At 53.7% G+C, this 27,909-nt stretch overlaps 1 protein-coding gene across 1 annotated transcript; it reads right to left on the bottom strand.

The window, feature by feature from the left end:
• Positions 1-256: 256 nt before the first annotated feature.
• LOC127591612 (microtubule-associated serine/threonine-protein kinase 4-like) lies at positions 257-27,734 on the bottom strand. Its single transcript, XM_052051876.1, has 30 exons — positions 27,265-27,734; positions 22,335-22,473; positions 21,259-21,395; positions 18,166-18,197; positions 15,050-15,130; positions 9,807-9,895; positions 9,648-9,717; positions 9,474-9,552; positions 9,106-9,259; positions 8,943-9,022; positions 8,657-8,866; positions 8,485-8,586; positions 8,287-8,419; positions 7,204-7,265; positions 7,029-7,120; positions 6,717-6,925; positions 6,505-6,643; positions 6,291-6,423; positions 5,985-6,150; positions 5,792-5,893; positions 5,588-5,710; positions 5,404-5,516; positions 5,152-5,288; positions 4,913-5,082; positions 4,473-4,661; positions 4,158-4,387; positions 3,946-4,068; positions 3,669-3,805; positions 3,405-3,589; positions 257-3,334 (listed from the first exon to the last, which is right to left on the bottom strand). Exons 1-30 carry the CDS (start codon positions 27,400-27,402, stop codon positions 1,284-1,286), a joined length of 5,805 nt encoding a protein of 1,934 aa, XP_051907836.1. The 5' UTR covers positions 27,403-27,734; the 3' UTR covers positions 257-1,283.
• Positions 27,735-27,909: the final 175 nt, after the last annotated feature.

Here is a 27,909-nt window from a genome sequence, read left to right as displayed (position 1 = left end):
CGAAGTATATAAATATCTGTGTTGTTGTTTTTTTTTGTTTAATATACAACATCTATGACATCCATAGAGCGTTTCTCCTCGGGCAAAATACAAAAACTCAATAACAACTTTTTTATTGCACATCTTCTAAAAGACCAAAAAGCAAGTGGGAAGCAAACACGGCTCGCGCTCGTGTTTGCACAGTGGAAATAACAGCACAGTGGAGACGGACGGACGGACGGGATGGGCAGACTGCTTGGAGATGACTTGCCCCCCCCCCCCCCTACACCAAAGCCCGTGGGTGCCACGCGACACAAATTTTGGCAAATGAGCACGATACAAAAATATACAGCGGTGAAGGCGGTAAACAGACATCAATGTGCTTTCGACTGGACGCTTGAATGGCTCCATTAGAGACAAATGAGTCCCCCCCCTGACCCCACCCCTTTAATTCACTACGCCCGAGCTGTGAGCGTTTTTAAGGTGCATTTGTCAGTTCCTACAATAAAAAGCCAAAAATCAATCTCAAACGTCAACTCACTCGTGTTAATTTTTTTAAAGGCCTCAAAACGGGTGAATTGCGCAAAGCTAAGCCTTACTAATGCGACAACAAAGTGAAGCGACGCTACGACTTGAGATCATGTGAGCCGCGCCCCCCCCCCCGTTCCTCTCAACCAATCACTGCACCACGGAGGCCCAAGGACCCGGACGTGAAAGATTATGATTCTTGAAGCGACACATGCTCACAATCCAAAGTCACGCGACATCGAGAGCGTACAAGGTCACGTCACGTCTTGAAAACAATCCAGGCACCACCAAACCCCCCCTGTCCCCCCCCCGGGGTGGCATCATGCGTCAAAAACATACAGAACGTTGACAACATTCTCTCAAACAATGATAAGTCACTTAAATCCCTCCGATCCGAGGGCACCCGACGCCGACCTGTCAAATGTTACGAACATCTCATGACAGAAGCCCCCCGCCCCCTCCCCAAAAAAACTCCTCCCTATTCAGTCTTTGTCATCTAAGCAAGACGCTCACAATCCGAGGTCCCGGTGCATCTTTTTTGTCGGTCTGACAGTTTTATTTGCGTAATGCTACATGGATGGCCGCACGTTCCCAAGGAGGAAGCCGTTGGCTAGCGGACGCTCCGAGACCAATCCGAAGCGCACGAAAAGGAATGTGAGGACGCCTTTGAGCGCCGGTGGACGCCAAGCACGGCGGCGGCGGCTGGACCGCATCAAAGCAACAAGGCGGCTCCAAGCTGGTAAAACGAGAAGGCGTCGATGAAAAGGCGCAAATGTTCATTTTGCCTCAGGGAGTCCCACCCGGCGCCTTCCCTCGGCCAGAGGTTTTGTCCGCGCCCCCGCGCGGGTCTCGTTTGCGCTTTCTCGACGCACCGTTTTTTTCTTGGCCAGCTTGTCGGGGGGCAGCGCGTCGTCGGGGGCTTCCACGGGGTCGGCGCTTGCCCCGGCTTGTCCCGTGTTGGGGGTTTTTGGCTTGGATTGGCGCTGCTCCTTTTTGGGCGAGGGCTCTTTCCGCTCGGGCGGCGCCGCGGACGGCTTGGCGGCCTTCGGAACTTTGGCCTTTGAGTCGGCGCTTTCTTTGAGCGCCGGAGGGCATTTGGGTTCCGGCGGCGACTGCACCGATCCCTCACCGGCGGGGGGCGACGGCGGGTCCTCTCGGTACGAACGTTTCGGATCGTGGCCCGGGTCGGGCCGGGGGCCGGACCTGCTTTTCTTTCCGGGGACAAAAGTGTTTTCTCGAGGACGCGCGGCGGCGGCGACTGCGCCGTCCTGGCCGCCAGAGGTGCAAAGTTCTGAACTCCTCGGAACCTCCGGCGGCTCTGAAGCGCCTTCGGCCTGGGGATGGTCCGGCGCCGGTCGCTCCGTCTTTGGCGCCGGTGCGACACCCGCCGACACGTCGCCCTGGTTGAACACGGACGGCGTTTGTGAAGCAGCCGGCGCCGCTTTTGGATGGGTGACCTCTTTCGAGGCGGACCCGTCACAGGGAAGGGCAAAGAGAGAACATGGCGGCTGATCCACTTCGTCATCCTGGTCTTCGTTGCTGACTTCCCGAATGGAGGGCGTCTTCCCGTAGGAGAAGTGCGAGCTGTGGCGGGCGGCGGCCACCTTGGCGCAGGGTCTGCTCTCCTGCTTGGAGCCGTCACAATGGCGTCCGCTCTTGGCGAAGACGTTCTGGCAGGGGGCCGAGTCGGGACCCGAGGGGCACGCCAGCGGACTTTTGGGCTTGTCCGGAGCTCTCGGCTGCCGTTCGGCGGCGTTCTGGAGCGATTTGGCTAAGCACGGATCCGTTTTGGAGACCCTGGGCCCCGAGAGCAGGCCGATGTCCAGGGTGCCCTCCAGAGGCTTGAGGGGGGACGCGTGGCGCCCCTCCAGTTTGTAGTCGGACGACGCCTTCCTCAGAGGACCCTCGCCCGACGAGATGAGCTGCAGCTTCTCCACGGCGCTCTCCCCTCGTCCCGAGAAGGCCTTGGGGGCCGCGGGAGCTTCGGTGCCCGAGCCGGTCTTGGCGTCCGGCAGGAGACTTTTGGAGCGGGCGGCGGCGGCGGAGAGTCGACAGGCAAAGTCGTCGCGCTCCTCGAAGGAAAGTCGCTTCCTGGTGAAGTCGGCGCCGGCGGCCTTGAGGTCGGCGGAGCGCTCCGTCTTGTCGCCCGAGTCGCCGGCCAGGAGTTTTTTGTACAGAACGTCTTTCAGGGCCACGCTGGCCGTCTCGCGGCAAAGGAAGCCGTCGGCGGCCGAGGGGTCGGGTTCCCGCCCGGCGGGCGTTTTGTCCAGCTCCTCCGGCGTCTCCCGGCGTTCCCTGCGGCCCGCCGGCCTCTTCAGGCATCCCTGCTCGACGGGCCGAAGCCGCGGGACGGCGTCGCCGCCCTCGCCGGCGCCCCCGTCCTCCCGATCCCGAGCCTCCTCCCGCGTCACCTCCAGGCTTTGCTTGCGGCCGCACAGATGCTTCTTGTCGGCGGCGTAGGACGGCGCCAGCTTCTCCTCCGACTGCACTCGCTTCAGGAGCGGCGAGCGCGGCGGCTCGGCGCTTTTCGGCCTGGCCACGTGGCGGACGATGGCGGGCGGCGAGTGGATCTTGGCGGGGAAGGCCTGGGCGCCGAGCAGCGGGGAGGGCGGGCGCTGAGGGGAGGGGGGCTGCGGGGTGGGCGAGGGCGTGCGGGCCAAAGGGGAGAGAGGAATGCTCCCGGCGGACTTGCGCCGCCCCTGACGGAGCCGCTGGCCCGGCAGCTTGGCCCCCAGGCCGTGTAGGGTGCTGGGCCGGATGTGGGCGGAGCCCGCGGGCGAGTTTGGCGTGCTGGAGCTGGGCGAGCTGCTCTGGGACGAGTTGCCGCCTGCAAAACGCCAAAAGAAAAATCCGTCGGCCCACGATTTCATTGTCGGAGTCAAAGACGGCGAACCCACCTGAGAGGGTGAAGTCGGGAGGCGGGCGGAAGGCGGCGGTGGGCGAACGGGGCGAGAGGCTGTGCGTGGGCGAGCCGGGCACGCTCTCCCCGGACGACAGCGAATGGTTGAGCGACGTGAAGCTGCGACTGGTGTGGAGCAGAGGTGACGGCTGCATGGCGAAACGCCGGAAAAGCGAGCGCCGCCTGGACGGGAGACAACCACAATCGTCACGGCCCCGGCTTAGATTTTTTTTTTCAAACCCCCCCCCGCACCCCCGCGTGCCTCTCGGGAGTCTTCTCCTTTTTGGCCTTCTTGGCACGCCGCACCATTTTGCTCCTGTAGCTGTTCCTGCGGGCGGGGCCTCTTTTGATGGACGTGTTCTCGAAGGGGGTGGTGGCGATGGACACCTTACTGCCGCTCTGAGGGGGGACCAAGAGGAGACGCCCCCCATTGACGTCAAGTTTGAAGGTGAAGCAGCGAAAATGGCCCGTTGTCAAAATGGCTCTTTTGTGACTCCTCCTCCTCCTTAGTGGAGGAGGAGTCACGTCTGTCCACTCACCTTGACTAAAAGCTCCACGACCTCAGTGTGGACGAGACCGTGGACCGTCTCGCCGTTGACGTGCGTGATGAGGTCGCCGGCTTGGAGTCCGGCTTTGTGAGCGGGCCCGCCGTCCTCCACGTTCTGTGGCGCAAAAAGAGCCGGCGGTCGGCGGCGGTCGGCAGCAGTCGGCCCGAGGTCGGGCGGAACGGCGCCGGCGGCGGCGGCCTTACCCAGACCATGTGGTAGACGGTGTAGACGTCGCCGTCGCAGGCGTACACGCGTATGGCCCGCAGCGTGAAGCCGAATTTCTTGCCGCTGCCGTGGATGACCACCGGCCGCCGCGCCGACGGCGAGGCGGAGGACGGGTCCCGGCCGGGGGACGAGTCTCGCGAGGAGGAGGGGTCCGACGACAGCGAGTAAGGGGACAGCGGGCTGGCCAGCGGCGAGGCGCCAAATATGTCTGAGAGGACAAAGCAGGTCAAGTCAGGGGGGGGGGGGGGGTGGCTTGGGGGGGGGCTCCTTGGTGACTGTTGTGTTGCGCTGACCTGAGGGGATCATGAGAGACAGCGCCCCGGTGGAAACGGACTTGGGGACTTTGGGCGCCGTCCGAGACTTCTCGGACCCGCCGCCCGCGCCGGGTCTCGGGGAGACGGCGGATGGCCGCCGGTCTCCGTCCGGGCTCTGCACGCCTTCGCTCCGCGGCGTCAGCTGCTCCAAATGCTCAGAGAAACTCCCTGACGGGACGCACAAAGACCAGTGGGCAACGGGCGGCACAGTGAGATGATTGTCATTTTTGACGACAGGAAAAAGAAAAGAAAAACTGTTGGGGTTTTTTTTTTTGGGGGGGGGGGGGTCAAATTTGATATTTTAAAATGAATTAAAAACAATTCCCCACAAATAATCCAATGAAATCAAGTTTCATTCATGGAGTAAATAAATGAAAAAATGGTTACATTTATTTGTCAAATTTTTGCCCCCCCCGTACCGGAGAGCGTGGCCCCACTGCGGGTGCTGCCGGGCGTGCCGGCGTCGGGCTCGTCCCGCGGCAGCTCCCCCACGGCGAAGGAGGTTTTGCCAGACGACTCGTCCGCGTCTTCTTGGCTCTCCGAGGCCGAGATGGCGAACTTGGGGAGCGAGGCGCCGTCCGCCGGCGGCCTGCGGGACGCCAATACCAAAGTCAGCTTTCGGGGAGCGCTCAGGTTTATCGAAGGGGGGGGCGTTTACATGTCGGTGAAGTCGGGCGTCCAGCCGAGCGAGTCTGGCGCGGGCGGGCTCCGGCTTTTCTTCTCTTCCGCGGCGGCGTCGTCGTCGTCCCCTTTCTCCTCGATGTGGCCGCGCGATAGGTCCAGACTGCTGTACACCTGAAAGACGACAATCATCTCCCGATGGCGAACGTCGACTGGCCCGCCATCGCTTAAGGCTTTTACGAACGGCGGCGTTGTCGAGAAACGCCGGAGCCATTTTGGCGGCGCTCACCTTGGAGAAGCGGTGAGAGCAGGAGGAGAACTGGCGCAGCTCCACGTTGAAGTCCTCGTCGTTGGCGTCGTCGTCCTCCTCCGTCTCTAGGTGGCGGTAGCGCTCCGAGCGAGCTGCGCACGGCAGAGCGCAAAACGACGCTGAGCCGTCTGAGAAAGTCCCCCCCCCCGAAAGGCCGACTCACTGTCAAAGTAGCTGGTGTCATCCTCGGACTCCAGCTGAGGGATGAACTCGGCCTTCTGCCGCAGGAGGCCGTTCCAGTCCAGGTGGTGGAAAAAGGGATGGCGCTTCACCTCGGCGGCGCCCCCTGCGGATATACGCGGCAATCTTTCTCTTTCTCCGGTCGGAACGGTGCCGCCGGTCCGGGTCGGGTCGGGTGGGCGCGTACCTGCCCCCATCCTCTCCAGAGGATTCTGTCTGAGCAGAACGCCGATGAGCTCCTGGGCCTCGGCGGGCGGCGCCTCCTCTCCGTCCGGCCAGTTGATCTCATCTGCGCACACGTCGGGAAGGAGCCGCTTTTTTTTTTTGATCGCCCGACACGTTTTGCCGCGACCGCTCTCCATTCGGGGCGTTCCACTGACCGCTGATGACCTGCCCGAAGAGCTCCTCGGGCGTGTCCCCGAAGAAGGGCACGCAGCCCACCAGGAACTCGTAGAGAATGATGCCCATGGCCCACCAGTCCACCGGTTTGCCGTAGCCTTGCCTCAGGATCACCTCGGGGGCGATGTACTCGGGCGTGCCGCACACCTCAAGCGCAAACAAATCCAAAGGACTAAGCGGCCGGGATGCGAGAACCGCATCAGATCCGCCATGGCGGCCAAGTCGTAGGCCTTCGACGGAAACCCCGAGGAGGGGCCGCAGATGGGGCAACCGCCGGGGCTGCTCACCTGCTTGTCGGAGAACTCGCGGGCGTCCTTCTCGATGTGGCCTTCGTACAGGTTTGTGGTCATGTTCATCAGGCCCACTTTGGACAGGCCGAAATCCGTCAGCTTGATGTGGCCCATGGACGTCACCAGCAAACTGACACAAAGGCACAGGGGGGGGGGGGGGTTTCTCCAAGATCGTAGACTTGAAAGTAGACGGGGGGGGGGGTGTCCTCACTTGTCCGGTTTGAGGTCTCGATGCACGACGCCGTAGTTGTGCAGGTACTCCAGGGCCAGCACCGTCTCGGCAAAGTACATGCGGGCCATGTCCACGGGAAGGGGGCCCATGTTTTTCAGCAGGGTGGCGCAGTCTCCTCCTGAAAAACGTCCAAAGGAAGGAAATTGGCTCCAAAGCCACCACGGAAGGGCAAAGGTGCATTTTCCGCCCACCTTCCACGTACTCCATGACCATGCACAGGTGGCGCCTGGTCTCAAAGGAGCAGAACATGGAGACCACGAAGGGGTTCTCGGCAAAGGTGAGGATGTCCCTCTCCACGAAGGCCTGCTGGATCTGGTTCCTCAGCATCAGGTTCTGCTTGTTGATTTTCTTCATGGCGAAACGCTGCTTGCTCTCTTTGTGCCGCACCAAGTACACCGCCCTGCCCGCCGCAAACGCATTTTCGCCCGTTTTCAAATTCGATGAGACGGACGGTCGACTGGAACCGGAAGCGCGAGCGCCGTGTCGAGGACGTTCGGTCTCACCCGTAGGCGCCGTTGCTGATCAGTTTGGTCAACTCAAAGTCCAATTCGCACGGTTTGCGTCTGGACCTCAAGGCGCCGCTCAAACTCTGGGACTGATGACGGCGGGGGGAACAAAAGATGGAAATGGATATGCACCAAAGGGGGGAGGGGTGGGGGGGTGATCGATATGACTTACGCAGTCTTCAGTTTCTGGGGTCTGCGCAATGCCGCTGTCGCTGCTGCTGAACTGCGCCATCTCTGTAGCGCAAAAACAAAGACAAAAGCACAAGCGGCATCGTCATTTCATTGGACTGTGTGCGTTGCTTGTGAAAGGAACGTTTGTTTGGAGGTTGGCGTCAGGGGTGTCCAAATTACAGCCCGGAGGGGGGGCCATTTGCGGCCCGCCACAAAAAAAACAAAACAAAGTGTTAAGTGTGCTGACTGAGTGGCTTTGGGGCGAACCGAAATGAGCCTCATCTAAAAGTCGTTAGCGGCCACCTTGCATCCTAATCAAAGCCGCCGAGCTCGGCGTGTTCCCGTTACGCCAGCTGAGCGCGCAACACGCTTCTGCCGCCATTTTACATCTGTCCGTGAGCGCGGGCCATTCCTTCCTAATGGACGTCGATGTTCCGCAAGGCGGCGGGCCATTGGCGAGACAATCTGTTCAAAAAGACACGCTTGGACTTTTCTTGCTTTTACAGCCCGACTGAGACGCGTATGGCACACCAGAGACCTCCGCTTGGGTGCTTACATTTGTTGCCAGGCAGATTCCCCCTCTGCAATTTTCAGCCACCATGTTGCTTTTTTTTGGGACTCAAAGAGTTAAATTAAAAAAAAAAGTCGGTTATTAAAGAAGAAAAATCTAGTGACCAAATCGCCTGACTGTGCTCATCTACAGTAAGTTGTTCATATAAGCAGTGTGCCTCAGCGTCAATTGCGGAATATGAACAACCCCCCACCCGGAAAATAAATGAAAACAAATCTCTCAATTATTATTCAATTAATCCTGTTTATGTCGATTCGTGCAGGATTGAATTAACATCAGATCGGAAAAATGTACTCCACTCAAATGTATAGCAAGAATATTATGCCACCACATCGTCTATGTTGTTGTTTTTTAAACTTGGCTGTCATCCATTTTTTGAATTGAGTTGTACACATCGTAGGTCACACAGTGGAAAAGTTTCAAAACAAAAGTTTGGAAATGATCGGCATCGCTTTTGTTGATTTGAACGGAGGCGTGTGTGTGCGTGTTTGCGGGCGGCGCGGCGCGGCACACCTTCCAAAGGATCTCGGGTGAGTCCCAGCTGGCTGATGATGTAACGAGGGATGTCGGTCTTGATGCCCTGCCCCTCCTTAGCGTGGCCCTCGGCCGCCTCCAGGAGGTGGTAGAACTCCTCGGGGTCAAACTCCTGCACCGGGGAGAGGTGGTGAGCGGAGCTCCACAAAGCGGGCTTTGACGTGGGCAGCGGCGTACCAGACATTCCAGCAGCCGGGCGGGTCGCGCGATGACCATGAGGATCTTCTTGGCCAGCTCGCGGATGAAGTTGACCTCCTCGCTCTCGGAACGTTCGGTGGACTGCGGCGAGAGAAAGTCGCGGCGGTGAAGCGGACACGTAAAGACGACAAGAAAAAAAACGTTCACCCACCTCCTGCACGAGCCTCTCCAGCTTGTCGGTGAGCTCGCAGAAGTAGCTGGAGGTGACCAGGCCCAGCCGGCTCTTCTCCAGGCAGTCGCGCGCCAGCTCGATGATCTGGTGGCGGGCGAAGCCCAGCACGCCGTCGGCCAGCGGCAGGACGCTCTCGGGAGAGTTGCCGCGGATGATCTCCTGGATTTTCTCCTCCATCTGAGCGGTGGCCTAAAGACGAGCGCCAAGGTAAGGCCGGGGGGTTTTGGGGGGGTGAGGTCGGGCCGCGCAGAATGTCGGCGGCCACCTTGGGGAAGCGCTCCTTGTACACGTGATTCATCATGATGATCTCGTGGTCGTAACAGGACGGCGACCTGCCGGGGCTGCCCAGAAGAAACGCCAAAGTGATGCGGGAGCCGCAACTTTTTTGGGGGGGGGGGAGGGGGGCAAAGCGCCGCGGGCGACCCACCTGAGGCTGCGCGAGCGCGGCCGCATGCCGGCCCCCCGGCGACGCTCGTCGGCGGAGATGTTCTCGGTGCAAAAGTGCTTGGAGAGGAAGTGCAGCTCGTCCGGCGTGGGCTGAAAGGGCAGCTGGTGCAGCTTCTCCTGTGATGAACAGGACGACTGGAAGTGAAACAAATATACGTTCAACGAGAAAACAACACACAACAACAGTCAGTCATTTAAAAAAAAAAAAAAAAAAAAGACGCAGTTAACGGCTATTTATGAGTGACAGCCCGTTTGCACATGCCCATCAACACCACCAGATGGCAGCAGATCACTCCCCTCGACTCCAAAACGTCATCGCACGGCACCCGCGCGGTTCTCGGATACTCACCGAGACGGTGGAGTTGGGCGTGTTGGTTCCATATCCCGAGGAGGGAAGGGAGGCCAGCGACCAGCGACGACCATCGCTCCTGACGGGCGCAAACGCAAAAGCCAAAACAATGCGCCACTCGTCTTGCGAGCCACAAAACGACGACGACGACAACAACAACAACGGCGCCGCCACCTTCGTGCAAAGGAGAAATGAGCCGAGGCGCTGGGGGAGAAGTTCCTCGGGCTGTCCTGCGGACTCGTGCCTGCGGGAAACAAACGCAAATGATGTCGGATGAGCGCCGACCGCGACGCGATGCGAGTGAACCAACCGACGAATGAACGAACGAGGCACCTGCGAAAGACGAGAGGGGCGAGTGGGGTCGCGGTAAACCGCTGGACTGGCCGCTTCCGATCAGGCTTTTCCTGTTGCTCGTCCGACAGCTGCGAAAAGAAATCGGCAGTCAGTGAGCGCCAGATCTCAATCGGAATCGTAAAAGTAAATAAAATCTTGAGACAAAACGGCGCGTGCGCGCGTCACAGCTTCAAAGGAGGAGATGACGACGGAGCGGCTTGAACGCACCGACAGACGCCAGACGGGAACAATCGGGCCGCGTCGGCGAGCGTTTCGTACGCCGGGAACACTCGGAAGAACAATGGGGCGCTCTGTGCGCGTGTGTCAAAATGCCCGAGTAGGCGGACCGGGCGCGGTTGTCAACGCATCACTGCAGAGGCCACGCAGAGTGCCCCGTCGTCACGCCTGCACGCACGTCACTGCTGAGCTACACACTTTGATGACTACCGTATCCGACGGTAACAAGGTTTGGATGCGTGCTTAGATATCACACCTTGCCCCCGAAACCCCCAAAAAAAGAAACATTTTGCAAATTGGACAATGCAGATCAAAGTGTTGTTGACGAGCGAGGTGCCAAGGCGTTGCGTGACCTCGCCGCCATCATTAGGTGGGCAAGCGAACGCAGCGTGCGTTCCCTGAACTCCTTCACTCCCAAAGACGTTTTTAAACGTCTTTTCAGACGTGGCTGGTACTGAATGAGTTAAGTGTGGATCGACACGTGGCCCTCCGCCGGACCGCCCGCCCGCGGCTAATCCGCTAGCAGGAGCGCGCCGACGCGCCGCAAAGGGCCGGCCGATTTGCCGCACGCAGCCCAACACGCGGACCGTCCCAAGTGAGAGCCTTCGTCGTTTAAGCGTGCGCTCATTCACGGTGACGGAGTGAAAAGCATCTGTTCCACAGGTGCGGGCGTCAAAGCGGATCAGCTTTAACGGCGTCTATTTATACGCGCCGGCTTCGGATTAGGCCGGCGGATGCCATGCCGCTGCCCAATGGGCCCTCGGCACGCTTGATCCTCGCGCTTCCTGACGCTGCCTTTGGATCAAAGAGTCGCTCGGCGGTTAGCGCCTACTTACCGACCGAGGAGACAGTGAGGAGCCCCCCCCCCACCCCCCTTTCACGCCAGCCTGAGTTCAGAGCCCAATGGTACGCGCGGAATAGGAGGCCGGCGTAAAAGCTAGCTTAGTTGGCCAGTGAGAAAGGGGCTAATGTTAAAGGGGGGGCGGGGCTAGCAATTGACAAAAAAAAATTCTGTCGTATTTGTCGAGTTGAAAAATCGCAAATGTCGATTTGAATTGGATTCATCGTTCAGCCCTAAAAATGATATGCAAGAGCGGGGTTTCGCCTCGAAGAAAAACCGACAGGGGCCGGAAACAAACGGCCAAACGGCTTTTGAATAACAGGCCGGGGGGGGGGGGGGGGGGGCGGGGGCAATCATCAATTTGTTTTTTAGTGAGCGGACGCTTTTATTTTTCATCCCTGGCACAAAGTGCTCTCAATCTGTCAAAACGAGCCTTTTAACTTCTTTTGGATATGAAGCCAGGCAAAAATAGACGGCGATAAAGGAAACAAACGCAGCCGGGGCTCAGAGACGTCGCCTTGTGCCGTCAGAGCTGTCGGGAGGGTGGGGGGGGGGGGGGGCCGACTTGCATCAAGCGCAAAGCTACTTTGTACGACGGCAAAGTCGCATCTCTGACAATTACGGCCTCGATTCATCGTGTTGGAAAAACTAAAAATAGCGCGCACGGCACACAAAAAGCGGACGTCCTTTGGCCACGCCCCACGCCGATGACGGCTACGTTGTGAAGGAACGCTCTGAGAAACCCGATGATGATCGCCACTCAACTGCAGGCACCTTTCTTTTTTTGGGGGGCGGGGGGGGGGGGGTGTCACATCAGACCATTGGCAAACATTAACATCAGCGCAGTTTGCCTGCTCGACGACCCACAAAGGGCAACGGGGCGCATTTACGCATTCCGCATGAACACCACGGCCCCAAATTTCATCTCCGCGGCTCATCCGGGTCGCCTCAACGGGGAGCGGCGGTTGGAGAGCGCACGGGCCGTTCCTCAAAGGGAGCGGCCCGTGCTTTCTCCAGACCTGAATCCTATTGTGGGATGGGGGCCAGTCGCTGCGGCGAGGCTCAAAACTCCTCGCCGACCTGGGGGGGGGGTCGCCCTTCAACAAGAGTGGCAGGCGGACGATAAGCCGACTTTCGTGAACGGCACGAGACGTCGTCCTTAAGGAAATAGCCAGTGCTTTTTTTTTATATCTGAAAAAATACAACATGGGGGGGGGGGGAACGTTTTTCTCGCTCCTACAAAGTCCGATTTCTCCACGCGCCATCAGAATGTTTCACGGACTGCAACAAGCCAGCCTCTATTGACTGCTAAGCCGTTTTCCAAGTAGGTCAGGACGAGGATTAAAAATGGAAAAAATGAGAAAAAAAAATATTCTATAGCAGCTCAATCCATTTGCAAAGACCTTGCCGGATGTCACGGCGTAAACATGGCGTCTCACGACGGTCGTTCGGGGACGGCAATTTTTTCGACAGGATTAGGCAAGCCAAATTTAAGACGCGGTGATGTCGCTCAGGTGTCATCAAAGGGATTTTCGTTGCGGCATACATACAGGGGTTATCTTCTCTCCGAGTGGTGTGCCCACCCCCAAATATGTCAGCTATACATAAATCATCATAATGGATGACGATGATTTTATTCTCAAATGGTGCCGATGTGTCTCCAAAAAAAAACATCCATTTATCACATTTAGTACGGCTTTAATATTAATGACGATGATTTTAGCTGACTTTTTTTTTTTTTTAACTAAATCAAGACGCCACACCCAAATTCTCCCCAACCCCATCACAAGATTCGGTTGTTGTTTTTGCAAACAGAAACCAAAAACTGCGAGCCGACCGCAGTAACATGACACATGACAACCGGCTGTAAACACGGCCCGAGTCCAGGAAGCGCGTCGCGGCACGTCTCCCGTCTCAGGTTGAGCGCTTACTTTGGGGCGGCGAGAAATGTGCCACAGTCAAAGTTGGACAGCGCCGTCCGAGTACGACATTCCCCACATGACGTCAAAGTCGCCACGGTAAAAAAAAAAAAAAAAAAAAAATCTAAAAATAATAAAATGTATTATTATTAGCATCTATCTGGTAACTATATTACGCAATTTGTGTTGGATAAAATAAGAGTACAGTATTCAGATAACAACTTTGGATCTGGATTTGAGCAAAAAAAAAAATCCTGTTTCTATTGCAGAAGCAAGCGGAATTAAGTTTGTCTTTTCTTTTTTGGGGGAAAGACATTTCTTGTAAATTCTGATTATTTAAATTGATAAGTACGACAAAACAGCCTCTTATTACGCAGGGAAAAAAATAGTATATATATATATTTTTTTATTTCATTTTATAGCTCAAGAAAATAAGATTGCAACTTTTTTCTACAAAAGATTTTTGTTGAAAATATGCAATATTTAACTTGAAAACTGACTCCGTAGCTCTCTTTCAAAGTTAACAAAAAAACCCAATAAGATAACGTCTTTTTCAAAGATTAAAAAGTGTGAATATTTGGAAGAAACGCCCCCCTCCCAAAAAAAAAATAAAAAATTGGCCCACTCTCACAAAAGATTTCATTTCAAGTCGTTTTAACAAAGAAAAAAAAAAAGAAACCAACCCCCATCTGAGTTGCTCCGTCCGGCCAGTATAACGTGACAATGCCCTAAAGCAGCCGCAATAAGTGGCCGTAAACGCCCCCCCCGGTCCAGAAAGCACGTCGCGGCACGCTTCCGTGTCAAGCTCATTCCAAAGCGATCCGTCCCAAGGACGAGGGCGGAGCGGCCGGCTACCTTTGGGAGCGTCGCAGGCGAGCTCTTCCCAAGAAATGCGGCGCGTAAAAGTTGGCCACGGGCGTCCACGCGCCGCAATCCCCCCGCACGCCGTCCGAGTCGGGACAGAGCAACGGGAGCTGAGCGGCGGCGGCGGCGCTCGACTGGAAGCGGCGACATTGGCGTTGCGCGTCGGGCTGCGGCATGAGGACGCGCCGTCCTCCCGCGGATAAAAAGACGTAATCCCCCGCAGGATCTCCCGTTGGACGATCCAGGTCAGGTTGCGGGGGGGAGCTGCGACGGGCGAGGGCAGCTGACTCTTTGTTTGCAACGTAAGCGGCACCTAGCGCCGATTACGCGGGGGGAGGAGACTGGAGGAGGAGGAGCTGGAGCATCCTCCTCCTCTTGGGTCGCCTCCAAAACTCTGACGGGTCATCGTATGCATGTGGGAATTCCTCCAGTTGTGTTCGAAACACAAAGGAGGGAGAGTGGCCCCATGTAGACCGGACCCAAATCTGCTGTTTTGGGGGGGGGTCGGGGGGGGGTCATGTTTGACTGTCACCATCTTTGTGTTATGGTATGTAATGTGTGGTTAAAAAAAACCAACAAAAAGGAGAAACACTCCCCAACCCTGGAGACCCCCCCCCCACCCGTGCTGGATGCTCCCAATTTGACCCCTTTGATACGTCTCACATTGGGGACGTGTCGATTGGCACCGCGGCGAGCATTGTGTCACGCCGCCGATGAATTTAGCGGCTGGGAAAAGCTCGGGGGGGGGGGGGGGCGCGGGGACTTTAGGATAGAGGCACAACCTCAAGGGAGGGAGAGCAAAGTCCCAGCTGTGCTTAAAAAACCAAAGTCGCCCGCTCCGCAATAAAAGTCGAGAGATAAGAGCCGACGCGGACCGGCGTTAATTTTTCTCGGCTGCCTTTGGCACTCTCTTCACGTTCGAGTGAAGCGACGCCCGCGAAAAATCCGTGCGAATGAGAGACGAGGGGCTCTCAAAAGGTTTGCGGTTGCCTATGGAGGCCACAAGATGGCAGCAAAGCATCACTTTTCTATGAAACGGGGCAACGGCCTGTCTGAATGAAGCTCCTCCATTCACTTTGCCATAGTTCCCTCGGCGCCAAAGCAACATTACGGGAAAAGACGAGTAGAAAAATAAAGCTGAAGCCTAATGCGCTTAATCAGACCCAGCTTGGTGGAAAAACGTTTCCAAATGAATCGTTTCGTTTTTGTTGTTATCTTTGGACAAGTTTTGCCGATTCTTTGTTTCAATCCCATCATGATTTCATCCCATTGTTGCCGTTACGTACAATGTGGGGGGGAAAAGTCAAATGCGGCGCTCGATCACCACGCGGCTATTTTGCCGCCGTGCAGCAGGGCGGGCGGGCGTGGCGCCACTGGCTTACCTCCAGAAGTGAAAGGCGTGCAGAGGGCTGCACGGACTGCAAGGACTAGTGGGAGTGGGGCTCAAACTTCGAGGCGTGAGGCTGCAAGTTAAACGGAGCAAAGTGAAATAGTTCACACTTTCCACCCCACCTCACCCCCCCCAACACGCACACACCCAACAGGGTAGATTACGAAGGTCATGTGCACTCGGCCGAGGCGTTTGTCTCTCTGCTGGTGTCAGATGAATGGCTATGACATTGCGTCTTCTCTGTGGTAGGAATAAAATCTAAATAAAAAGAGAACACGCAGTGTCGCTGCAGTGTTGAGGTCACGCGGAGGTCAGCAACTTTTACTGCAGTGGCTTTAGAAACTCATTAGCATCAGATTACGCCCACATGAAAGCCACAGATCTAATTCTGCATTTTTTTTAATCACATAAAATGCAACCATTTTAAGATGCGCCCCCCCCCCAATGCACTTCATTTTCTGAAGCCATACTGGGAAGACACAAACAAAGTGACTCTTGTTACCGGCAACAACAAAAATGATTCAGTGATCATTTTAACGAACTAAATGTAACAAGATTTTAGTCTAATGGACGAGTTTTCTTTTTAATTTGCCCACCAGATGGAGCTACACTGCCTGATTCAAAGCATGCAGCAAAGTTTCACCCCTTTTTAAGGTCGCAACTCAACGGCACCACCTGGTGGACAAATCCTCGGCGGCCAATGGAAGATGTATTTGACCTGCCAGTTCAAGGTAAAAGGTTTTGAAAACAGCCACGGTTCCAAAACAGCTGAAACTCGAAATCAGCAATATGGATGTATATTTTGCGTGCTGAAAGGGGATAGCTGATAACAAGCTATTTAGCATCACTAACATCCGCTCCGGCACGACTTGACAACGAACAGAGAAATAGCTACTCGTCGACTGAGAAAGAAAGAAAAAAAAAATTCGACTTTTCCATTGAGCAACGTAGCTACCGAGTGGAGTCGACGGTCAAACGGTGCAAAGTCGGACATTTTCGCGCTGGGATTCCAATCTTGCCCAACTGGGTATTTTTGCTCGCGGGTATCGTAGCGTCAGACCGATCGTCTTGCCAACCCGAGATTGCGCAGCCGGTTGAGAAAGCATGACCGGTACAAGAATTTGGCGGCGCACTCCGGCATAAGCCGAGGACCCCTTGCGCAAGAGGAGCAGTCGTAACCGGCCGCAAAAACCACAGAGGCCGTGGAATACAGGATCCGCGCAAATACGTCCCAGAATTTGGAATCGGTTAGCGGCGGACTACGCGCCACTCGATGTCGTCGTAGGCGGCGGACCACCGCAAGTACCGATACCCGCTGTTGCCGTATCGGCACAAGCTCGCGCGGGACCGTCATGTCGCAGCCCGAGTTGAACTCGTCGTCCGCGCGTGTGCGCGCTAATCCTATTAGCGCGGACCGCAAAATAACCTTGACGGAGGGTCTGGGAAACGCAAATAGACATTGCGGGTACAGAAAGAACTGCATCCAAGAACCGTGTCCCCCCCCCCCGCTCTTTCACCCCCATTTGCGGATTAGACACCAGAAGGGGGACAAACACCTCAGGTCTGCCGCATATGGCAACCAAAAGACGGCAGGAAGAAGCTGCCGCAGTCAGCAACGAGCCGCTAACCCCGCGGCTGCTTCCAACGTTTACATTGCGGCATGTGCATCACGCACGCACGTGCGCCAGCAGCCCCCCCCCCCCTCCTCACACGCACACACACACGATAAGTGACTTCCTGCTGCGGATGCTAAGGCTAGCAAGGCAGCATACTCACTCGAGCGTCAGACCAGGAATTCTCAGGCGTTCCCGTTGCGCTTTCATGGCTGCCTCTTTGCTCGATTGTGATCATCGTAAGAGCTCGCCGCCTGTCTGCAACCCGACCATGCCGTCCGTCTGTCCGTCCGCCAGCCCAGCCCCCCCCCTTCCCTCCCTCTCTCTCTCGCGCTGACAAAGAGCAGTCAAAACAGTGCGATGAAACGACGACAGCGACCCTCCCCCCACCCACAAAAACAAAAGGGGGTTCAAAATGGAAGAATATCAAGAATGGGGATGGCGCTTGTTGTTTTGCTCTTTCCACCTTGAAGCTGTCAAACAAGACCCTCGGCTGCCTGCGGAGGGACAATAGCCCCTCCTCCTCCCTCTCCTTCATAATCGACCCCCCCACCACCCCTCACCTCCCTCTTTTGACAGAACCCACCCACCCCACTCCCCGGCAGCAAGTGACACCGCCGCCTGGCGACGAGCTGCAATGCAACCATAGGTGGCCGATCACGTGAGAGACGATCACACTTGGTGGGGGGGGGGGGGGTGTTGGCATACGTGCCAAACGAGGGGTGGGGGGGCAAATGCATATTGGATGACACTTGAATGCGCCGCGTACAAACAGTCGGGTCACTGCGGCGGGGCCGCAAAAGGGGCTGGACATTTTCCGTTCGATCTGCGGGGAACGATCGCCACATCGGTTTTGGGCCGCGTTCAATCAAAGTAGCTCCTTTATCGAAACGCGCGGCGGCGGTCGCGATTGATCGGAGGCCGCCGCTCAAAAGCCTGGCGGCATCGCCATGGTTACTGAGGTCACTGGAGGACGCGGCAACCTGTTTGCAGAAGGATCGGATGCAGGAAGTATCAACCCCCCCAGCCCCACCTCCACACGCACACAGTTTTAGCCAACAAAGAGGTCTCATGGTGGAATATTTGTCCAGGATTTAGATGGCACCAAAATGGTGCCACAGTGATGCAAAGAGTATTATGGTGGTTTGGGATGGGGGGAATTGAAATAAAAAGAATGTACACAGATGCTGACACCCGCAACAAAGGCTGAAGACACGGGGGGCGAGGGGCTGATTTCACATCGGGGCATACACACCTTTGTTGGACAATAAATGGCTGTGTGTCGAGTTGTTTTGAGGGAACAGTCGATTGACATTCTTCTACATTGACCGTTTAATATTGCAGCCAGGCGCCATTTAGTCACTATTGCCCAACTATTTTTTGATTTATCCAAAGACGCGTAAAGCCTCACAGCCCGGCAAAACCTCGGATAAAACGTGGAAGGCGGCGCAACAAGCATAACTTTGATTGAGGCGTCACACATGCGTGTACTCACAGGCTGCCTCTCCGGGGAAGACTGAGCTCCTTCTGTGAACACACAAAAAAAAACAAAAAACGAGTATTAAGAGAGCAGCGCTGAGACGATGTAGCGCACAAGGTTAAACCGAGGTCAGGCTTGTCGTGAAAGAGCCCAACAAAGAACTCAGTGAAGCCGCGAGGGATTAAACGGCCCCGCGCCACTCGTTACTGGAAGGATAACGCCAAATCCTCACAGCCGTAATCACCTGCGACTCTGTTTGATTTAATGTTCTATTGAAAAGTTTAACTGTAGTCCGGGGGGGGGGGGGGCGGGGTAATTAGCTTCCGCTTCATACGGAATGCTGGTCCAAGTGATGGAGGCCATTTTTCAAAATGGCCGCCCATTAACTGGATGACATGGCCCCCCGCTAATGAGCTCCACTGAAATTCTTTAGCATTTCATATCATTCGCTGGCAAAAGGGGGCGCTCCGCACGCAGCTCGTCTGTGAAATTTACATTTGTAAACGCCAAGTGGAATGACGAATGCGATTCGAACAAGTGTTTTCGGCAGCTCCGATTCTCCTGCCATTTACAAAGCTGCAGAAACTTTTTTTTCCCCCCTGATGAATAGGGAGAGTCGACTTTTTCTTTTGGGCGTTTACAGTGTGTTGAAAGATGAGTCAAAACAGTGGCCGGTGAATGCGTCGACATTGAACGGAGTCCAGTTTCAAGGCTATGCCACTTGGGTGACGTTCCAGACTGCATTTTGTTTTTTTTAACGGTGAGAATCCATTTTAAGAGTAACCTTCCTAACCCCGCTCTCAGTTCTCATTTTTAAACTCTCAGGAAATCCCATTCAAGACGGGAGCACCCACTCCCAAACACAACGCTAGCTAGCCACACGCACGCGCGGGCGCAACTTCAACCGCAGCCGAGACGCAACATAACGGAGGGCCGTAACGCCGTCAATGAGGCGAGGCAAGCCGGGAAACCTATGAAGCGATCCGCCAAGAAACGGCACCTTGAGGTGGAACGCTCCCTCTTTGCTAACCGTGACTTTGGCGCCTTTTATTGACAATCCCCGTTCAAGTTTCAAGTCACTAAAACGTATAGCTGGTATGTTTTAGCCTGAAGAGAACAGCCGACTAGCTCATGAAATCAGTATCGACGGTGCTGTCGAAACCTTTAAAAATAAAATCAATCAATAAAACTAATAGAAGCACCAAGCAGTATCCCTTCTAGGCGGGTGGAGTGATACCACGTTACGGATGTGGCGATGCTCCAAGTTCTTTCTTTAAATTATTATTATTTTTTAAAATTTTAATTACATTGAATATTTGGGCGAAAAGGATTTTCAAGTTGGCATGTTTTACATTAAAAGTGACTGGAACCTGACAACGACATTAATGTAAAAATACTTTTACTTGTATTCTGTCTGGGAGAGGAGCAAGGAGGGGGGGGGGGGGTGATGGGACTGGTGGATCCCGCCTGAGAACAGTTTCTTTGTTAAAACGTCGTGTGAAGAAAGTGTCGATTCAATCGGCTTCCTCCCGGGCACGCACGGCAGGACGTAAAGGCAACAAAAGTGAGCGCTAACTTCGGTCACCTTCAACGACGATGACGAGTCGGGTGCGCGCGCCTACCTGTAGCCCCCGCCGCCTCAGAATGCTGGACTCGTCCATGGCGGCGTCACGGCTCGCCTCTGCGCGGATGCGGCGGCGGCGGCCGGCTCGACCTCGCTAAGATCTGATCCGCGATGCCGCTCGCTTATATGCCTCTTCTGGCTCGTCTACTCTGCAACCCCCCCCATCCCCACCCCCACCCCCACGGGCAGACGAAAGAGAGGGAGGAAACCGGGGGACGGAAAGGGGAGGAAGGTGGAGGAAGCTTTGGGACAATTCTTCCAAGGCATGAAAATGAGAGGATGTCCTTCCGGGCATTGTCGCGCTTCACGAGGCGGGAGAAGACGCTCCGGGAAGGCAGCGGGCGAGATTATTTGCCGTTCGCAACGCCACGCCACAGGCGCCGGACGCCACAGCCTGCATCAGACCCGACGAGTCCGCACGGAGGCAGGCGGATCGTCCGGTTCCCTTTTTTCACACCTCCGGATTCGGCCTGCCGCCACAATTCTGTATTCCATGACTGCGTGTGTGTGTGTGTGTGTGTGCGCCCCCCCTCCCCACTCTTTTTAATTCAGCGCAGAAGCACTGCACGCATTTTAAGTGGATCTCTCACGTTCTCCTTATCAGCAGCCAAATTCCCACAGAGGATAGCCCAGAGGGGGGGTCGGGGGTGAGCGCGCGTCAGAGAGCGCATTACAAAGAGTTTTATTCAAATCCAAATTTGGGATTTTGGTGCCAACATGAAATACAAAACCAAATAAATCACCCAAAAATCAATTCATGAGTTACATTAAAACGGGAGCTTTTAAGGGACATTCGCGCAATTTGAAAAGCCTCCAATAGGCCCCAATTCATGATGCGTTTTCAACACAAATCAAAAACAAAATAAAAACGACAAACCCCAAATGGCACAAAAAAAAAATCACCAATCAAGTGGTTTAAAATTCCAGTACGAGCTCCAGTGGTTGACCGTGTCGCCCGTCTATGGCATTTCGCATTCGACGTGAGCATGAAGCTCATCGGACATTTCGAAGCTAGTTTAGCGGTTCGCTTGAACGCCATTGTGGCCTAATCTGGCCTCTGCGCCTCCGCCCTTGTCAGCGGCACACCTCGCCTTTGTCTGTGGCGTTCCCGCACCCGGAGGGTGCCGCGGCCCGCGGCAAATCAATACTCCGCTGGCGGTGCGATATGAAGATAAGGCTGTCATAATCCCCGCGCCGCCCATCTTGTGCCTTCTCCTCTCATAATGCCGCTGGGAGATGTCCTTGACCGATAACTTTGACGACGCGCAGCCGCGCGCGGTCTGGCAATGAGCCTTTAAACTGAGCGTACTCGCCAGCTTTTCTTTTCCCGGCTCAAATCGAGGCCTCGACTGTGACAAAAGGTTTGATGAGTCCTTTCTTGGACCCTCCCACCAAGGTTTGAGGAAATGACTCCAGCGTGATAAAAACCAAATCGAAAATAAACAAAGGTGGGAGTCAACAAAGCCACGTGGCGCGCAACTCACCAGACTGGAGGTCAGGGACGGGTCCGACTTGCCGAGGTTGAGAGCGCGCATGCGAACCAGGTTGGAGGAGGCGTCGGAAAACGATTGCGGCGGCCATGGTGTTTGCTGGGCGTGGGCCGGGAGCAGAAGGTACTGTCCTGCCGCCGTCAGAGGAACCAACAACCAAAGCCAATCAAAATGCGACAAAATCAACAACAAAAGAGGACTTCGCGATAGCCACGAGCAATTGACCCCCCCCCCCCCCCACCCCTCAGAAAATAAGGTTTGTTATTGTCCTGTAGCTAGCCACTAATGCTAGTTATGTTGAAGTGACGTTAGTTTTATGAGGGGCTCTCTGGAAAAAAAGCGCCCCTCAACACCTGATTTGGAGGAGCGAGGCAAAAAAAAAAAAAAGATTCTCTTAAAAGTACGACTGTACTTAGGAGTAGAGCAACAACGCGAGGACCTGGTCACAAAATGAAGATACTCAACACCAGAAAACCCAAAACAAACCAAAAAAATAACAAACCAAGTACACGTGTGCGTGTACAGTATAAGACTGTCCACTAGAGGTCACTGCTGCATCGACTGTGGCGCAATGTGAAGGCCACCCAAAAGCGTTTTTTTTGGCTTCGTCTGCTGCATTTTAGTTTGCAACTAATCGTGCTGCACCATACATAGGGTGTGTATATTCTACATTAACGTCATCGCGAGCATGAATATTATAAAAATGTGGATATGTATATGTAAATATGGTGCATCCCAGGTGCATACATTCAAATTAGGTTGATGGAAAAACTAGCGACAGCAGGTTATATGAAATTAGCTAACGTTGATACTTTGTTTGCGGTCATAGGCCTGCTGTTAGCCGCATTGATTTCCTTTTTTTTTTTTTTCTTAAGATGAAAGTGTCATAAGCGGTCAAGTGCCAAAAGGACGAGGAAGGAAACCGGCGGTCCTTCCTTCTTCGTAAGCCCCGTTTCTTGGCATGTCGACATCACAGAAACTGTCATCAGTCCACGCGTGCATGCAGAAGTCACCAAGCGTGCTATCAGAAAGTCACGTGAACGATGGACGCGTCGTCAATCCACGCTTACCCGTCAGTCCTCCGCCCAAGCTGCGGCGTCTTAAGTGCTTGCCATCATCGCTGAGTTGGCGCTTGAGACGCAGCGTCAGCTCGGGTTGGCTGGACTTCCTGAGCGATGCGGAGCACGGCGGGTTGAGGATGTGGTCCAGCTGGAAAACAAAGAATATAGGCCGCGTTAGCCGTGTAGCGACGTCAGAAATGCAAACTTGCTCCAGGTGGCACATCGGATAAACGGTGCATGGGACAGTGACTTGGCGTGTCAATGAAATGCCTTAACGCGCAGATTTGAAATGTTTTTTTTCATCTCAGAAAGTCGATCATTTTCTGAAGTAAATAAAGTTTTACAACATTTCACAAAAATAGGCCATCGCCCCGATTATGTATCTGTCACTAATTACAAACATTGAATAAGATGCAAACGTGCGAACTTTGGTCATTTAACTTTGAAATGTAAATAAGCTTCATTGTCCTGACACAGTTAACATATTTGAACTAAAGATAGATCAATAAATTGTGCAGTGGCGCCAAAGGGGGGGTCAAAGTTTGAGCGGGTTATGACTGCTGATAAGCTATCAGAAGTTTCCAATAAAGAGCGCTCCGATTTATTCATTTTCCCAAACGCTTTTTATCCTCACTAGGGTCGCGGAGGGGGCTGGAGCCTATCCCAGCTGTTTTCGGGCAGCAGGCGGGGGACACCCTGAACCGGTTGCCAGCCAATCGCAGGGCACACACAGACAAACAACCATCGGCGCACACACTCACACCTCGGGACACCTTAGAGTGTTCAATCAGCCTGCCATGCACGTCTTTAAAATGTGGGAGGAAACCCGAGTACCCGGAGAAAACCCACGCAGGCCCGGGGGAGAACATGCAAACTCCACACAGGGAGGCCGGAGATCGAACCCACGACCTCTGCACTGTGAGGTCGGCGCGCTAACCACCGGGCCTGACTTTTGACCTTTCCTCCTGGGTTCCTGAAGGCAACATCAAATCTAACCTAACCTGACCTTCTTTCCTTCCTTCCTTCCTTCCTGGCTGGCTGGTCGGATGGGCCGCCTGCTGTGGACACTGCCAACAAGAGTTTATTTCCACAGCAAACACCGGCGGCTCACCGCAACCAAGCTCTACTGCTATGAACAAGACACACACATGATCCTTCGGTTTTGTTTGGGTTTGGTTTTTTTTTTTCAATGAAAGAAAGCAATGACTGGCTCAGACCGGACCTAGCGAAAGTGCCAAGTGCCAAGTGCAAATGCCCTGAATCACAAAAGAGTCTCAAATGGATTTGCATGCCCCCCCCCCCCCCACTTGTCAAATCTTAACGACATCATCTGATCTCAACCCCAGGGGAAGGGCAAGGAAAAACTCAAATATCAAAAAAGCGACGATAATGGATTCCGAGAAAGGAACGGGGTTGTTTTGCAATCCACTTCAATGCCAAATAAAATGCCAGCTGACAAAACAGCGATACAACAATCACTTCTAAAAATATTCGAGGGCGGCACCCTAACTGGAACGTATTGTGAGCCAAAAGCGGTTCCTTGGGCTCACCTAGTCAGCGCGCGGGTGTCGAGTTCATTAATTTGATGCTAATTGCGGTTAGCCCCTTGATGACGTTTCGCATTCATGTTACGATTAAGCTCGTTTTGGTGGGCAACAGGAAATGGTTGCGCTCAACGTTTTGCCATTCGAATACCCGACGTTCAATTGTCTTGTGGCAGTTTTAGCGCCAACTCACCGATGTTGCACGCGCAATCGCGCAGCTAGGCTAACAATTTGGGGAGCTGCGCGATCCAGCGAAGGAAGAAGGCTTTGAATTAAGTTTACATTGTCTCCATGTTAGTGATTTTCCACTTAGTGCCGGTGGGCCCAAAAGTATCCCCCCCCCCGCCACCGCCCCCAATAAGCAGGAGCTCACTTTACTTGCCGGTGTGGTAGGACGCACTCTGTGACATAAACATCATTACTCTCTCTTTCTGGGCTCACGGCGGTAAAGTAAACGAATGTTCCGCCAGACCTTCTCAGCTGACATCCGTCTCGTTTAACCCCCGTGAGGGATTTCCCCCGCCCCCCCCCTACTTCCTTCCTTCAGTGTTTTTGTCCAGGGAGAGGGTGAAATCAAACTCTCACAGTGGAAAGCCAACAAGCTCAGCAGACGCGATGGCCCCAGCGGACGCCGACACTTTCGGCCCCTTCAACTGGCCGCAGCTCGCGTTTGTTGAACTCGGAGAGCGGTCGCGTTTCCTGTGTCGACATGATTTAAAGTTGGAAAATATAGGAGGCGCTTTCCAACGGTGACTTCACACCGCTGCGGCAGAAAGTGTCCAGAAGCACTGACAAGCGTTTCTATATTTTGCTGTGTCGAAAAAAAAACGTGAAGCACTATTGGGGGTCATGATTGTGGAAAATGTCATGAAGGACTTTTGCAGGTCGGGTGGATCAAATTTCAGTAGGAGTCAACCCAAAAATATGTTCTATGCAACCCCACTCGTCAAAACGCAGCGTTCTGATTTATTAACAAGGCATATGTGAGTTACGTAGTAAAATCTTGATGCTTCTTAGGCAAAGTGAAAGTATCAAAATGTATGAAAATCTGACATAATTTACACAGAAAATCAAAATTCCCAGTGACATCTGAAGTCTCCAATTAAAGTCTAACTCCGCCTACCTTGTTTCCCTCCAGAAATTGGCCGCAGGGTAAATTCTGACCATGCGACATGTTAGCCGGCGTTCGAGTCCAAATCTGTCGTGTGTCATTCAAAAAGCGGCAGGACAGGTGTCAAAAATCAAAAAGATGCAACGACAGGAAGGCAAACGCTCTCTGGTAAAAGGGGAGTTAATCAGATTGCGCTAATCCTATTAGCCGCTAAAGCGTACGCAGTTAGCGGGTGTCCGTCCGGCTGTCCGGGCTGACAGCAATACAAAGTTAAACATTATCCAGTGCGAGCAAATAGTGGAGTGAAGCACCGCCGGGCCAGCAATGAGGTCGCTTTGATGGAATCAACATCCGTTTGAGCCCTTGGATGTTTAAACTAGTGTTACCCGACGATATTATATGCTTTCGTTAAACGCTCTGGTGTTTGATACGTTGGCTTTACAGTCACCTTCAGCTGAAAGTGACAAAGAACAGCTTGAAGCAAGCACACTTGACTTCTTTTTTGGACAAGTGTCTAGAATATATCCTTTTGTTTTTGTTTTTACCAATTGTGGGTGGGCCTGCAACGTACGCAAATATGATCAACGGAGCTTCACTGGGTATTCATTGCGCTCAAGACGCGTGGGTCTTCGCCAATGGCCCCGTTATCAGTCGCAGGCACCCCCGCAGATAGCGGGTTTTGCTGGGGCGGTGCAATCATTTACAACCAGTCGGTTTCCTTCCCTCCAAGTTAAGTCAACAGGTGCTTGGAGATGGAAAGGCACGACAAGCCCCCCCCCCGACTCAAGTGATTTTCAGGCACACGGGCTGCCTGTCGTCTTCGTGCCACGGCAACAGCCCCAGGATGCTTGTTCAGCAAAGCAGGATGCTCACACCTACGGGACGAGCTGACAGGTTTTTGATACTTCAACACTGCCGCCATTTTTTTTTTTTTTATGGAGTAACTGCTGCTGGAATTCTCCACACTCGCAGGCACTTTTCTGAGCCGCTCGCAAACATCCATAAGTTCCTCATTTTCCCATCCTTCTATTTCAGGAATAAAAGTCATCTAAACATTGCCGATAACCCCGCCCCCCCCTGCGCCAACGAGAGTCAGAACAGACACGAAGAAAAATACTTTTTATGGTGCATCTAAAAATGTAACCGTAAAGAAAATTGTACTGACGTTCATGAGTGTTACAGGAAGCTTAAATGTGTTTGAAGAACAATTAATTTTTTTTTTTTTTTTAATGTTCTCTCAATATCGCAGATTTTCACCTAGCGCGGGTGGGCCTGGAACATAACACCCATTTTACACACACAAATCCACTTTAAGTAATGACTGTGAAAGGATACGGGTTACATTTTTGGTGCTTATAGTTGCCAAATAATGGTTATTTGTGGTGGTTTTTGTTTAATTTTTTTCAGAACCTGGGGAGAAGCAGGGAGGAGTACACACGTGGGAAAAAGAGACAATATGCAGATCATAACCTCGGCCAAGCACCTTGTCAACTTGGCACAAGCTGAGGAAGTGCCTCCTCAAAGTTGGTGTGGCTCTGGGAAATCTTGTTTTTATTCAAACGAGTTTTTCTCCTTTGACTTGGGAGTGCGCTGATAAACATGCCTAATGCCTTCAGCCAAGTTTCTAAAGAAAGTTGCATTAACTCATTAAGCATCCAAAAGGCAAGTAATGGCCTGTCATAGCTGTAAAAGCGGTGAATGACACACTTGTTTTTCACTGCTCCTTCTCCTTTATTGGGATGTTTGAAAGGGGATACAAGGTGGAAAATGGATTCGTTTTATGTTGACATTCCTACAAAGTATTATTAACGTGCAGTTTCATATATCGTTTCAAATACACGAGGAAAGTGAAGCGGTTATCCCAGTTTTAGATTTCAGCCCTAACATAATTGACAACGGCCCCATTGGCTGATTTTGGGGTCATTTTAAGCGTGTCATGGACAAATGTAACCTGATGGCACAAAACAAGAAAAATGGAGCAGCACAAAAGTCAGAAACGGGACAGGAAGACAAAGAAAAAGGAGGACTAGAAATGAGCATTTGATAAAATTCTAATGTTAATTGTTTGCTTTTATCTTCTGTGGAGTCTTCTTTTTTCACGAACAAAAGATAAACGTCTGATTGCGGCTGCCCACATTTGAGACTTTGTCCATGGACGTGAAAATAAAAATGCACTGCAGTACACAGATGTGAAGGACCCAGTGATTGCCAAGCGTGGGTCCCAAAATGTGGTTTTACAGCGAAAAAACGGTCTGAAGTTATGCAGGCTTTTTATTTTTTTTACCTTCTCGTCTTCTTCACACTCATCTTCTGTACTCCCTGGATATGGATCCTCTTCCACTTTGGAAACCCTCCCGAAATCCGAGTCGAGGTGGCCGCCTCTCAAATCCACTTGGGAGGACATTTCTCCACTCCCCTCCATGGTCGTCTCACGCAAGGACGAAGAAAAGGAGGAAGGGAAGACCCCCCATCGAGGACGTCCGTCCGCCCCCCAAAAAGTAAGCGTTAGCCGCTAATTATCCCGCACCTGCGCATTGACTTCATTCTCCGCGCGGCGGGTATAAACACAACAAACGGCCGCGGAAGTAAGCGATGGAGTTGTGGCTCCTTCGCACCGGGTGGCGACCACTGTCACCTGCCGGAAGAGAAGTCCATATTTCGGTTCCAAGCGCCTCTTCCCTCAGCTCGGCCGCTAACGCTTCCGCCACTTGAGCTCTCGCTACCGTGGCGTCAACTAATCCAGCGGAGAGCAGCGCCCAAAAGAGCCAAACGTAAACCGCGCCCACATGGAGGGAGCGCCGACCAATCGCGTCGCGGCGAGTTTTGACCAACTTTAGTAAACGGAAGTCATCGCGAGTTGAGCGTGTCACGCTAATAACGATGTTGTAAAAGTTAATATGAAAAGAAAAAGTTGCAACTACATGCTTAG

This window comes from Hippocampus zosterae, chromosome 18 (assembly GCF_025434085.1).
Source record: "Hippocampus zosterae strain Florida chromosome 18, ASM2543408v3, whole genome shotgun sequence".
NCBI classification, from domain to species: Eukaryota; Metazoa; Chordata; class Actinopteri; order Syngnathiformes; family Syngnathidae; genus Hippocampus; species Hippocampus zosterae.
This window is presented reverse-complemented; position numbering and strand designations above follow the sequence as displayed.